Source organism: Danio rerio, chromosome 13 (genome assembly GCF_052040795.2).
Source record: "Danio rerio strain M-AB ecotype USA chromosome 13, GRCz13ab, whole genome shotgun sequence".
Classification (NCBI taxonomy): domain Eukaryota; kingdom Metazoa; phylum Chordata; class Actinopteri; order Cypriniformes; family Danionidae; genus Danio; species Danio rerio.
This window is the reverse complement of record NC_141033.1, coordinates 35331666-35345769: the sequence shown is the minus strand read 5'-3', so window position 1 is coordinate 35345769 and position 14104 is coordinate 35331666. Positions and strand designations below refer to the sequence as shown.

The 14104-nt window shown below is 34.2% G+C and overlaps 2 protein-coding genes across 5 annotated transcripts in view; one reads left to right on the top strand and one right to left on the bottom strand.

Moving 5' to 3' along the window:
• The window catches only part of LOC147834238 (uncharacterized), a 92648-nt gene that overhangs the window by 6830 nt on the left and 71714 nt on the right, over positions 1-14104 (bottom strand). Inside the window, exon 4 of one of the 3 annotated variants that reach the window (XR_015506183.1) lies at positions 3975-4290. The exons of 1 other annotated variant lie outside the window; for it this stretch is intronic. Coding sequence is in view for 1 of the 2 variants with exons in the window: in XM_087279559.1 (XP_087135685.1) it covers positions 4186-4290 (105 nt within the window). In the remaining variant the exon portion in view is untranslated. Of the gene's footprint in view, positions 1-3107; positions 4291-14104 lie in introns of those variants that run through there. One more of the 3 variants, XM_087279559.1, reaches the window with a different exon arrangement.
• pdss2 (prenyl (decaprenyl) diphosphate synthase, subunit 2) overlaps positions 9592-14104 on the top strand; it is a 65624-nt gene continuing 61111 nt past the window's right edge. The window contains exons 1-2 of one of the 2 annotated variants that reach the window (XM_087277787.1): positions 9647-9806; positions 9917-10132. In XM_087277787.1, coding sequence (XP_087133913.1) covers positions 9793-9806; positions 9917-10132 — 230 coding nt within the window. In that variant the 5' untranslated portion in view covers positions 9647-9792. 2 annotated transcript variants of the gene reach the window in all.

The window sequence follows — 14104 nt, the reverse complement described above, 5'->3', positions numbered from 1 at the left end:
GTTTTATAAAGAATGTTATGAGATCAAAAAAAAAAAAAAAACAATTAGGAATCTGATAAAATGTATTAAAATCCAATAAAAACATATTAAACATATCAGTCCCTTTATTCATAAGGGGTCGCCACAGCGGAATTAAACACAAACTTATCCAGCATATGTTTCACACAGCGGATTCCCTTTCAGCTGCAGCCCAGTACTGGGTATGCACTCAAACCCACTTATTCACACACATACACTACAGCCAATTTAGTTGAATTAATTCACCTATAGCGCATGTCTTTGAACTGTGGAGGAAACCAGAGCAAGCCTGTGGGGGCAGTGCTGTGATCTGAGGATGCTGCAGTTGATGCTGAAGTTCAGAAATGTCATGTGGCTAAAGAATGAGGTCAACTGGCTACCTGAATAATAACCAGGTTATACCATGAATTGACTTATTCTTCCTTGATCGCCCTGGCACATTCCAAGATGACAAGCATTTGTTGGGCTCAAAATTGCAAAGTGTGAAAGGTTCATGACACATGAGACATCATTTTGTGGAAAGGCCACCACATAATACATTGGCCACCACAAAGTCCAAACTTTAACCCTATCGAGAATCTTTAAATTAGGATATGAGAACATGCAAACTCACAGAAATGCCAACTGGCCCAGTCGGGACTCGAACCAGCGACCTTCTTGCTGTGAGGTGAAAGTGCTAACCACCAAGCCACAGTTTTGCTGCCTAGCTCATTTCCTCAGTCAGAATTTGTAAATTTGAATAATAACAAATTAAATTAGTCTTAAAACCTTCTTCTATTGGTTATTTTCACAATTTATTGTGGCATACTGTCAAAAATCGGACAATTGAGCTCATATATCGGCCAAATTCTGGACTTTGTCAGTGAGTAATACCTACAAGCGGGTAATACCTGTGACTCCTGATAATACTTGAAATGATTGGTCAGTGCAAAAAAAAAAAAAAAAGCTGAGCATCAAAATCATACATATAAAAACTAATTTCTTTGAGGATTACCACACTATTTAGAACATGAACTTTCAGACAAACCGAAGTAACTTGCTGCCTAGATTTCCAGCAGTTTTACTAAAGCAAGACAACTCTATAGAGAGACAAATGTTGCCTGTGAAGTTTTGGTTTGATTAAATTACTTCATGGAGCACAGCAGACCTCTTAATAATGCGATGATTACAGCCTTAATTTGTTAATTAATCATAAGTGACAACAATTGAAAGAATGACAAAGATGAGATCGAAGAGACAAATGAAGCAGCGAGCAAACTCTGTACTGCAGCAAATAAAGAAGGACAGGTGAAACCCAAAAACGCAGAACTGTAGCGCAGGAATCATGTAGCAGATGGTTGATTATTTAGGTGTCGGTATAATTTCATTGAGTGCCATTAGAAAGCCTGAGTGGAGGATTTATAGATGCAGTAAACATCCATTTTTTAACTTGTGGAAGTGTTTGTTGACAAATGAGCAGAACTTTATGCTTTTATGCTAATGAACAGAATAGAACAGCCAACATTTCACAAATCCAATACTATTCAGGAAAAAACAGATCATTTACTTCAGCCTAGTCAGATATCAAAAACCCAGAAACAGCATGGCGTGGGTGTGGTGTGGAATGATCTGGAAACTCTTTAAAAGCTCTGATAGAAAGAAGAGTTTTAATGATCCACTGTTAGGAGATTAAAATTGGTAATACTTGTATTTCTGATGATGAGGGTGTCTGTCAGGGGAACATTGCAGTCCTTTAGTAAATAACTTCTGGGACAGTTAACTGTAAAAAAAAATAAATAAAAAGGTGAGTGAAGAATCTGAGATTCCTGTGCATGTGCTGTTGATTTAAGTAATGCAACCCAGTCTTAAATAGAAGGTCGAATTTATTGAATTTCAAAGGGAGAGAAGAGCAAAGAGGGCCTTATTTATTTTTTATTTTTTGAGTTTCTCTGTGCTTACAGAATTAACTATACTCATTAGAGGTTCTTTGCTCTGAAGCATCTTCCTGCCTTCCTCATTATTCTTGAACCTATAGTTTTTTCTCCTTGATGTTGGCTATTATGATCAACACTGCAAAATTGCCAGTTTGATCCTTACAATCAGCCAGCTTTACTATACTCTTAATCCCTGGTTAAACCAGAGGGATCATGCACTCACAGAAAAGAATATCCAATTTTTATCTTTAGTTATGCCAGAGATGATCAGTTTTTTTAATTAAGTGTATTGAAAATATGTATTTACTCTTGAGTGCTTTGTTCTTTGTAATTTGCTGAAGTAAACTCAAAAACAATGAGATACAATTAAATACTTTGAGACTCTATTTTGCATTTAAAATTAAAATGATTAATCAAATATACTCTCAAACATCCCCAAATGTTCCTATAAGCACACTGTATGCGATTTAAGGCACAATTTGGTTGTCTGAGACAAATTTGGGAAATTCCTGTAATCTGATATGCTGAAATCTTCTTTTGATTGTTGGTTTGACATGTTTACTGACATCTGATTAATGGTCATTGCGATCAGATATTCCCTCTGATGAAATTCTAGCGGTATTAAAAGATTTCAGACGATTGCAGTGTAACTTTTCTTATGATGAAGCTCTCATTTAGAACCAAAAGGAACGCTGAATCTGAAGATGGAGTCAGCATGACAACTTCAAACCAGCATGATGAAAAGTGCCTCTTTTCTTGTTTTACTATATATTGAGGCATGCTGTGAGTGAAATTAACGCTGCAGATTGTTTATGTTTGCTGTGAAGTATTATTTTTGAACGTAGGTTACTGAATGCGTCACGGATGGATGACGTCGTACTCCAGATGAGGTTTCTTGCATGTTCGTGTTTGGCACGTCTTGATTGTCATTCAATCTGACATTATGACAACTGAGATCCTAAAGTGTTACATCATGGGGATCATGTTCATGCAGTCTGACAAGCTACAGTTGTTTAGGATTATAAAAAAATGTGCACTATGGGCCAAGATTTAGAGAGATGTTAACATACACTGTCCGTTCAAAATAGGTGACCACCTTGATTTAACGAAGCAAAAAGGTAAGTATAGTGGTGATCACATAAATGTCTGGTGAAATCAAATAATAAAAAACAAAAGCAGAACATATGGCTATGTTTAATAGTGAAAGTAAGAGTCTTTCCACACACACAATGTGAGGGGAACTCAAGGGATTGCGACTTAAGAAAACCACTTATCAGTAAGGCTAATCAAGAAAAAAGGCTTCAATTTGCTAGGGAGGATAAAGATTGTACTCTGGAGAAATGACAGAAGGTCATGTGGTCTGATGAGTCCAGATTTACCCTGTTCCTGTATGATAGCCATGGGCGCATCAGGGTAAGAAGCGAATCAGATGAAGTGATCCACCCATCATGCCTAGTGTCTACCACTAGGCATAATAGGTGGTATCATGTGATTTAGTTGATCAGGTTCAGGTTCAGAAATGTTATGTGCCTAAAGAATGAGGTCAGCTGAGTACCTGAATAATGACCAGGTTATTCAATAAATAGATTTTTTTCTTCTCTGATGGCCCGGCATATTACAAGATGACAAGGATTCATTGGGCTCAAAAATGTGAGTGGTTCAGGGAGCATGAAACATGGATTGGCCACCACAAAGTCCAAACTTTGACCCTATTGAGATTCTTTAGGATATGCTTGATAACTAAATACAACAATTGGCAAAAAGAATGCAACTCTGGACTGGAATAAATCTTGTGACATTGCTGAGGAAGGGCAGCTCAGTGGTTAGACGTAAACACAGTTTCCTCACAGCAAGAAGGTCGCTGGATGTTCGAGTCCTGCCTGGACCAGGAGGCCTTTCTGTGTGGAGCTTTCATGTTCTTCCTGTGGTCATGTGGGTTTTCTCCGGGTGCTTCAGTTTCTCCCACAGTCCACAAACAAGTGAATTAAATAAACTAGATTGGCTGTAGTGTGCGAATGTGTGTACACTGAGGGTTGTACTCACAGTGCTGGGATGTGGCTAGAAGGACATCCACTGTGTAAAATAATTCCCAGAGAAATTGGCAAGTGGTACTCACTGCAGAGCCACTTGGGCAGAGCTGAGCTCCAGCAAGGGGGAGCTTGATCTCCAGCTCCTCCTTCCTTGCACTTCTTCTACAAGTGATGTCACTGGGGGTTGAGATTAGGGGTGGGGGGAGCGTACGCATTAAAACAGCTTATAGGAGGAGGAGTTGAAGCTCAAGCTCTTCCTTGGTGGAGCTCAAGTGGCTCTGCAGTGAGCAGTGTCTCCAAATTGGCGGTTCATTCTCCTGTGGCAACCCCTGGAAAAGCAGGGAAAAAGCTGATGGAAAGTGATTGAGTGACATTGCAGAAACATTTTGAAACCTTGCCACAATGAATGTGTTGTAATCACAAGCAAAAGGCAGTCCAAGGAAATATTAGAATGTGTGATTTTTTTTTCTTCTTTTGAACGAGATGTGTATATACTACTATATATTTATTGAAGTTATTTATTAAAATTAGTAATTTTTCTGCATTCAATGATTTAAATGACATTTTAGCAACAGTAATAAGTGATTTAACAGAGAGATATAATGTAGAATACACTGTAATAAAGTAAAAAATGGCAGCACAAATTTACAAGACCATTGTGAAAGATGTAAACAAAGGCAATGGTCCCAACATATTTCATGTTTTACATTTTTTAATTTTCATAGCTTCCGAGAGTCCAAAAAGGTCCACATTTTTATAAATAATGTTATGTCGACTTGAGTTGCCTCTTGTTAAAGTTATAAAATGGTTTGACAACAAACAGGAAATGTTCATGGGCCAATGACATGACCACACTGAAATGGTCTATAAATTATTTTGAAACAATAGAGCTAATGATCTTAATATTGTCAAACGCTTATAAAATAAAGCACTTTCTCAGGGCTGGGTTGTGGCATAAAGGGTACCCACAACTAAAACATGTGCAGGAGTAATTGTGGGTTCATTCCTCTGTGGTGACCCAAAAGCATCATCATAAAGAAATATGTGATACAGTAACAATGCCAATTCCTTTCTGCTTCAAACTCAGTAACCCTGAAAACTATCTTTTGTCTGAGTGGTAACATTGTGGCCATAATAGAGACTTGCCATCTCTGCTAGGTTTGAGCAAAAACATGAAAGTGCCAACAATATACGGCAGTGAAAAAAAAAAAAAAAACACTGGCTTACATTTACACAATTCAGGTTGTGTAAAATGTAGCTTTTGACATCATTAAGGATCTTGCACTTAAGTGAAATTCCCCCTGGCTTTTAGCAGTTGATACAGCTGAAGTTAACTCTGTTATCCCATGGGATTCATTTGACTGGCATGAGCTCAATATGGGGATTATCACAAATCCAGAATAATCACTCAGTGACATGCAATACAGAGAAGTGTTTCTCAACCGGTGGGTCACAACCAAAAAAAATGGGTCGCAGGTCTGTTCTAATAGGGCCGTGGACAACAGGCAGGAAATGATGACAGGAAATAATAAAACACTATCAGACTTGGTTTGAAAGGGAAGAAAACTGCGCTACAGTTTCATTTTTATTGTTGTTCAGTTTTATTGTTATTATTATTATTTTTATTGTTGTTATCAAAGGCTGTGAGTGTAATCAAACGTGCAGTATTGTGAAACAAATGTATCTGTCACACAAGCCAACCTTCCAAGGTAAAGAAGATATTATCCAAATTACAGTATATTACAACATTTTAGTATCTGGTGTGTTGATGATGTATAATGATGATCAATGAAAAACAAACAGCACTGACGTGGATTACATCTATTCTGTTCTGTTCTGTCCTATTCTATGCCCTATTCTATTTTTTTTCTACTTTATTTTATAATATTCCATTCTATTATATTCTGTTCTGTTCCTTTCTGTTCAATTCTGTTCTGTTCTGTTCTGTTCTGTTTTATTCTATTCTATTCTATTCTATTCTATTCTATTCTATTCTATTCTATTCTATTCTATTCTATTCTTTTCTATTCTATTCTGTACTGTTCTGTTCTACTCTATTCTGTTCTATTCTATTATGTTCTGTTCTATTCTACTTTACTCTCTACTCTATTCTGTTCTATTATATTCTATTCTGTTCTATTCTGTTCTGTTCTATTCTATTCTGTTCTACTTCATTCTATTCCATTATATTGTTATATTCTATTCTGTTTTACTTTATTCTGTTTAACTCTATTCTATTCTGTTCTGTTCTATTCTATTCTGTTCTACTTTATTCTATTCTATCCCATTCTATTATTATATTATATTCTGTTTTACTTTATTCTGTTTAACTCTATTCTATTCTGTTCTGTTCTATTCTATTCTGTTCTACTTTATTCTATTCTATTCCATTCTATTATTATATTCTATTCTGTTTTACTTTATTCTGTTTAACTCTATTCTATTCTGTTCCATTCTATTCTGTTCTACTCTATTCTATTCTGCTCTGTTCTGCTCCTTTCTATTCTATTCTATTCTATTCTATTCTATTCTATTCTATTCTATTCTATTCTATTCTATTCTATTCTATTATACTTTGTTCTATTATACTCCATTCTGTTCTGTTCTATTCTGTTCTGTTCCTTTCTGTTCTGTTCTACTCTACTCTATTCTGTTCTGTGCAAGTCTATTTTATTCTATTCTATTCTATTCTATTCTATTCCGTTCTGTTCTACTCTATTCTAATTTATATATAATTTATATATACAGTTGAAGTCAGAATTATTAGCCCCCCTGTTTATTTTTTCCCCAATTTCTGTTTAACGAAGGGAAGATTTTTTTCAGCACATTTTTAATTATAAAAGTTTTAATAACTCATTTCTAATAACTGATTTATTTTATCTTTGCCATGGTTGCAGTAAATAATATTTGACTAGATATTTTTCAAGACACAAATAAAACAAATACGACTTTCTCCAGAAGAAAAAATATTATCAGACATACTGTGAAAATGTCCTTGCTCTGGTAAGCATCATTTGGGAAATATTTATAAAAAATAAATAAAAAATAAAGGGAGGCTAATAATTCTGACTTTAACTGTGTACATTTTTCTTCAGTTGAGTTTTTGATTCATGGGTATTTTTCTATGTATTTACACTATCAGATTACATTTCTGTCTTTTTCTTTTCAGCTTAGTCCCTTTATTAATTTGGGGTCGCCACAGCGGAATGAACCACCAACTTATCCAGCATATGTTTTACACAGCGGATGATTATCACTAAAATACATCCATTTACACACATACTACGAACAATTTAGCCTTCCCAATTTACCTGTACCGCTTGTCTTTGGACTGTGGGAGAAACTGAAGCACCCAGAGAAAACCCAGAGAGACCATGAGAGACCAAACACAGAGAGAACATGCAAACTCCACACAGAAATGCCAACTGACCCAGCCGATGCTCGAACCAGTGACCTTCTTGCTGTGAGGCGATCGTACTGCCCCACTGTGATGCCCCACTATCAGATTACATCATGGGAAATTGATCTCTGACTGAGAAATTTTATTGCTGCAAAAGTTTTGCAAAGTGAATTTGATCAACATTTTTTGAATTTTGAAACGGCCAAAGGTGGAAAGAGTACCTGAAAACCATACTTGAGTAAAAGTACAGATACCTTACTGTTATAAAGACTCCATTACAAGTTACAAGTGACCAATTTCAATTAGACTTGAGTAAAAGTATTAAAGTATCTGATTTTAAAACTACTTAAGTATTTTACTCGTACTGAATGTAAGCTAAAAGAACACCAAGAAAGGTTTTATTTCCTGATATAGAAATTAAATTTAACACCTCAATGTTTCAAAATGCCAGAGCAAAATAGATTAAAAAATAGAACAAAAAGTTTCAGTCAAACTCAAATGTCCAAAAAAGGCACAATTTTTCAAAAAAAAAAAAAAAAAGAAGTAGTAAAACAAAATTCAGAACTGACTTTGACGTAATGTGTAAAATTTAATTCTGGTAATGTTAAATTTGGTTTCTGAAATATTGATAAAATATCAGTGTTATTGTAGTTATTTGAAATCAATATTTTAATTTAAGATTTTCTCATTTTTCTGAGAGATTTACCTCTCAGTCTCAGAGGTAGGCATGGGACAATTACCGTTTTAAAGGTATACTTTTGTTTGGAAAAGTCAAGGTTTAAAACGTTAAACTTTTCTCTGATACCGTAAGGTATGCGTAGGATTTATTATTTAGGTTTTTTTTTTGTTTGTTTGTTTTGTTTTTAGGACAGCAATATCTCAGCAGAAAAAAAATCTGTTTTAAATTCAATTAAAATTTAATGAACACCGCAAAAGTCAATAATTAGTTTAGCCTGACACGTTTACTGCTCCAAAACATTAAAAATGTTTCTCAAAATAAATTATATTGTGTTTAAAAGGGATTTTTTTGTTTGTTTGTTTGTTTTTACCCAGACATTTAAAAAGAACATATTTTAGAGCAGCAATCCCTTTACTGTGAAACCGTGATATTTTTATCCAAGGTTATCATACCGTCAGAGTCTTATACCGGACCATGCAGAGGGGGGCATTATTTTTACTTAACTATACTAATTAGCATACCACTGCTAGTTAAGCTACAATATAGTCATGTCATGTCACAGTGGTTTTTGCCCTATTAGTAACAGTATTACCTTATGGTAACATTATGCTTATAATACTATTATAAAGTCAGACATAATTTGACTAAATTCACATTAAATTCATATTAGACTCTTACCTCAATGTGTTTTCTCACATTTGAGGATGAATTCTTAAAGCACTTATTTTCGTGGTTCATGGCAAACAAAGTAGACACTGCATCCTGCACACTGCATATAGATACCGACCTGTCGTGCACAATCACAATGTAATGAGTAACGATAAGAGTCTGTTCAAATGTAGTGGAGTAAAGGGTACATGTTTTCAATCTAAAATGTAGTCAAGTAGAGAGTAAAAGTTGCTTATATTTTAGATACTCAGTACAAGTACAAAGTAGCCAAAAAAAAAAAAAAATACTTAAGTGAAGTAACAAAGTCCATTTACTCAAGTACTTTACACCACAGGAAACGGCACATTAATTCATCTTGTAATTTAATAAAAACAAATTTTGAGCTGCAAGTACTTTATCTGTTATTGTATGGAGTGATTTCAATATATTTAAAGCACTTCAAACTATTAAAAATCTAATTAAGTATGAGCCACTTTTTCTTAAAAGAGTTTTCACAGCGTAAAGGGTTAATGAAGAATTTTAAATACAATATATTTCTGTTTTTGTTCCTCACAATGTCGTACTTTTCAAAATATATGGCATTTATTGGGCATAATCATTTCAAAGTATCTTTTTAATACCATCCATTAATCAGCAAATAAAGAAAAATAAATACAAATATTCAGTATTACAGTGTTACATTTACACATTCAGTGTTCATTGTCATTAGGTCCTTGCAGAGAATTTATTATCAAATAAATGAACTTTAATATAAGCCCCAGAGAGCATTTACTGTTAATACGAATAAATCCAAAAAATAAATAATCAAGTGTTTTTGGTGACGAATGGGTTAATCATTCAGTCTTTACGACAAGCCGCAAACTGATTCGTAGAAAATGGCGACCCGGTGCAGCTGTCAAACGTGAGTTCATAAAACTGGACACTTAATTAAAAGCAAGGACTGTCGTTTTCGAATAACGTACTTACATCAACCGGTGACTATCGCTCAATCAGCAGAAGTGACTTATTTGCAGAAGAACAAGAGAGAAGGAGATGTTTACTTCAGTAAGGAGGTGACATTGGGGAGCACAGATACTGCTGGATATGACTCCAAATAAGTGAAAGACAGAGTCAGATCTTTTTGTGAACTTATCTGAACGTTTCAATGAACATTCAGGCGTTTAAATAAGTGGTATTTCAATTGTATTAGTTTTAAAATGGCTTGGAGGTCACGATTGTCTTACTTTGGGCTGAGGCATCTGAGTATTTTCTCGAACCCGTCTCCCTCCAGCTGGACTAAAGTGGTGTCCGATGCGGAGAAGATTGTAGGATATCCGACTTCATTCATGAGTTTACGCTGTTTGCTCAGTGACGAGCTCAGTAATGTGGCCATGCATGTCAGGAAGCTGGTGGGGACGAAACACCCTCTGCTTAACACCGCCAGGTAAAGTGTCCGGGCTTTATTTATCATTGGGGTAAAGTTGCTTATATTTTCAGACATTCCCCTTAAGGATATAATTTCGGGAAAGTATCATGTCGATTTGTTGCAAAAATATGTTTTATTATTATTAATGCTTAAGGAATAATGTACAGAACAATACTAATACAAAATAAATAAAGTAAAAAAAGAAAAACAGGGTCAGGGGTGTACAATCAAACGAAATATAAATAAGATAATCAAATATATGTGTACATATATATACTAAGGGGCCTTGTAGGATTACAGGATCTTGAATATTTCAAGGAAAAAAAGTTGAATAGTTTTTTTATTAGTGCTTTTTAACTTTTACATTTTGCATATATGTCATACGTTACATAGATTCTTTTTTTTTACATTATTTTAAAATAAAATGTCAGATGATTGAATGTGTTTGAACTCAAATTGTAGGTTTCTCATTAACTGCTACGGTTAAACTTTATGCTGTGAATTATAGTATTTTTTTGCATTTTAATGAAAGTTAAATATAACACTCTCAGAAAAGTGGGTAATGAAATGACAGGCATAAAAATTGTGTACTTCGTTAAAGTACTTGGGTTAAAAAAAAAAAACCAACATATCACCCAACTGTAGGTTATTATAGCACCTTCCCAACTATTTTTTATTTTAACCCAGTGCTTTTGGTTATAAAATTTTACCCAATACATTGGGTTATTTTGTCTAAATGTTATTTTTTTTATTCTGGTATTACTATTCCTGCTACTACTAGTACCACTATTAATTTTATAAGTATAGCTGTGTAAACAAATAACATACAGTTTTCAAAAATATAGAAAATGCTTTATTTCCATTACATTTTAAGTTCCAGACACTTAAGACTTTTAATCAGTTTAATATTGATCAGCTATACTGCGCGTTGGTAGCATCAACAATTAGGAGTGCTGGTGAAACGGATATAAAACACACGACACGGAGAGCTAATTTGATAATAAATACAACATTATTGCATTAGAGCTTTAATTAGCTTTATAATGCAAAAACAACATTATGTACGGATAATAATACAGCTGTTCTGTGCCAATTAAATCAGATGACTGTTAAAATTCTTCATTTTGAATCCAACTGGTTGAGTTATTAAATAAATAACCCAATAAAGGTTAAAAAATAACCCATCAAAGCACCAAATATTTTTAACTTAACCATTGGGTTAAATAAATAACTCAACGTTTTTTAGAGTGTACAGTATGGTGCTAATATGAATTAATGTTTCTGAATTTACTATTTATGTCAGTATAACAGATAGGGTCCTGGCAGAAAATAACCGGTACTTTCAGTTTATTTTTTCCTAGAGTGCATCTATAATTGATCAACAGTTATTGGTACTAGCGAATAACTAGATGTCTTAAAATTATTGATTTCATCACTTAATGCACATTTAATGTGGGTACTACAAGCAACTCTATCTTTAACTAGTTGTTCAGTGGTTTCCTCCTTTTTGTGTAATTTATTTAAAAGTTACTTAAAGTTAGGGCTGCACAATTAAAAAAAAAACATGCATTGCAATGTTTAAACTTTCTGCGATTTTAGATTGGTTGGGATGATGTTGTAGGGTAGTGCATAAAAATAATCAACAAATTATAAGCAGAGATAAATAGAGCAAATACACAAACAATACAGAAGTAAAATAATCAAACGTATCAAGCTGTATATACTCTTCATTGTGTACAATTGATCTTTGTTAAAACTGCAGTAGTAATATTTCCTTCCAATTGCTTTAACCTTGCTTAAAATGTTTACACAGGCCTTAAAAATACAGGCAATTGATAAACTTTCACTTTATTGTGGTTAAACACAAATGACTCTACTGTAACTGTTGTACCTGGTCAACTTTAATATATTTAAAGTTGATAAGTTAACTTTTATATATTGTGAAACACTAAGTTGTCTAAAAAAGCTAAATTTATTTCTTGATTGTTTATTTTATAATTATTTTAAAATTTATACCATTAAGGTTGCTAGCGTAGTCTGAAAAGCTGCTAGGTTGACAACACTGGTTTTATATTGGATTTAAATTAATTTTCTAAACCAAAATGAGTGAATGTGCGGTTCTGATTGTGTCTTAAATTTTAAATTAAAGGAATAGTTTGTAATAAAAATGAAAATTTACTCACTTTTTACTCAGCCTCAAGTGGTTTTAAACCTTTGAGTTTCTTGGTGCTGAACAACACCAAAAAAGATATTACTGTAACCACAGACCTTTATAGATCTATGATTAAACAAATACTATAGAATTTTTCAATTCTAATTGTTCTAATTTTCAGTCTTGCCACAACAGAACTAATTACATTTATAACATATTAAAACAGGAATTCATTGTTTTAAATTCTTTAAATATAGGCTAGTTCACCCAGAAATTATATATATTTTGTCATCATTACTCAATAGGATGTTCTTCCGAACCTCTAAGACTTTATTTCTTCTGTGAAATTTTGATCGAAATTTATGCTCAATTTCGATTATCGAATCAAAAAATAGAATCGTCGATGCTGCCACGCCCCCATGTCACGTCAGCTTGGCTTGCCAAGCGGGAAAAAAACAGGCTTGTTGAAGTGCTTGTTAAACTGCAGAAGCAGGAGACCCGTCGACAGAACTTAAACCCTCTCCTCTTTCAATGAAGTCGGCGGTGTGTAAGCATTTTGGATTTCAAGTGAGTTATGTTGACAACGTTCGTGTTGTTGACAAAAAAACACAGTTTTGCAAGCTCTGCTATGTACGTATTACCTACGGTTCGTCCGATAGACAACACCGGCATCGCGATCCTCCGCCCGCCCCCGTTGCAAATCCGCTCGCGAAAAGTACACACTCAGGCCCTGTTTACACTGTCTTTGTCTTTAAATGGCATTTTAGAACGACAACGATTTGACATCCACAGTGGCGTGTAGCATTTCTGAGCAGCCCTCCTTCCTCTCTACCTCTGAAAATGCACATCACGTGACCACACAGACACAAACGCACACACAGCCATGCGCTCGAGACAGCAGGTCCAGGCAGTCAGAGAACTGCTTTAATCTTTCACTCACTTGTACTTAGTCATTTTAGCGAACACCTCAGATACTGTTGGCTGGTTCCTGTTGGTTGTGCATCTTTTTTTACCGACGCCATTATAACGACACAGATCACTGCCTATTCACGAGTCCCGTAGAAAAAGTGATTGACAGGTGGTAATTATGTGTGTATCTTGCCTTTATTCATTTACTGTATGATTTGTTTATGGGTAAAACAAAGACCATGCAGGTCAGGTAGTTTAAACGGTAGGCTACAAATAATTAATTGGTCATTAATTAATTAATTATTCATAATTGAAAATCGAATCGAATCGTGCCTTTAGAATCGAAAATGTAATCGAATCGAGACTTTGGAGGATCGTGACACCCTTAATATATATATATTGAAGAATATTAGTAACCAATAAATAGTAACCAAGTTAGTTTTAATTTCTAAGAATTTATAAATAAGTAAAAAATGTACTATTTTAGGAATTAATGAATAAGTAAACACTGTTAATAAAACGCAGAATTTTCTCAAAACATCTTTTGTGCTGCAGAGAAAATCAAACATGAATGACTGGAATGGCTGGGAATTTTGTAATTGAAGGACATGAAAAGTTCAGATGCAAAAACCTCTGAAATTTACTTCTAAAGTGAGCATTTTTCTGACACACTTTTATTTATGTTTTTAAACGGTATATATTATTTGTTCATTCCGCTGTGGCAACCCCAGATTAATAAAGGGACTAAGCCAACAAGAAAATGAATGAATGAATGAACTTTTTGACACTGTCCCTTCAAGGCTATGATCCTAATTGTATTTATGTTTAATTTTATTAATTTCACATTAAAGGCAATGAAAAGAATGTATTAATTGACATTCATTCATTCATTCATTCATTCATTTTCTTTTCTGCTTAGTCCCTTTATT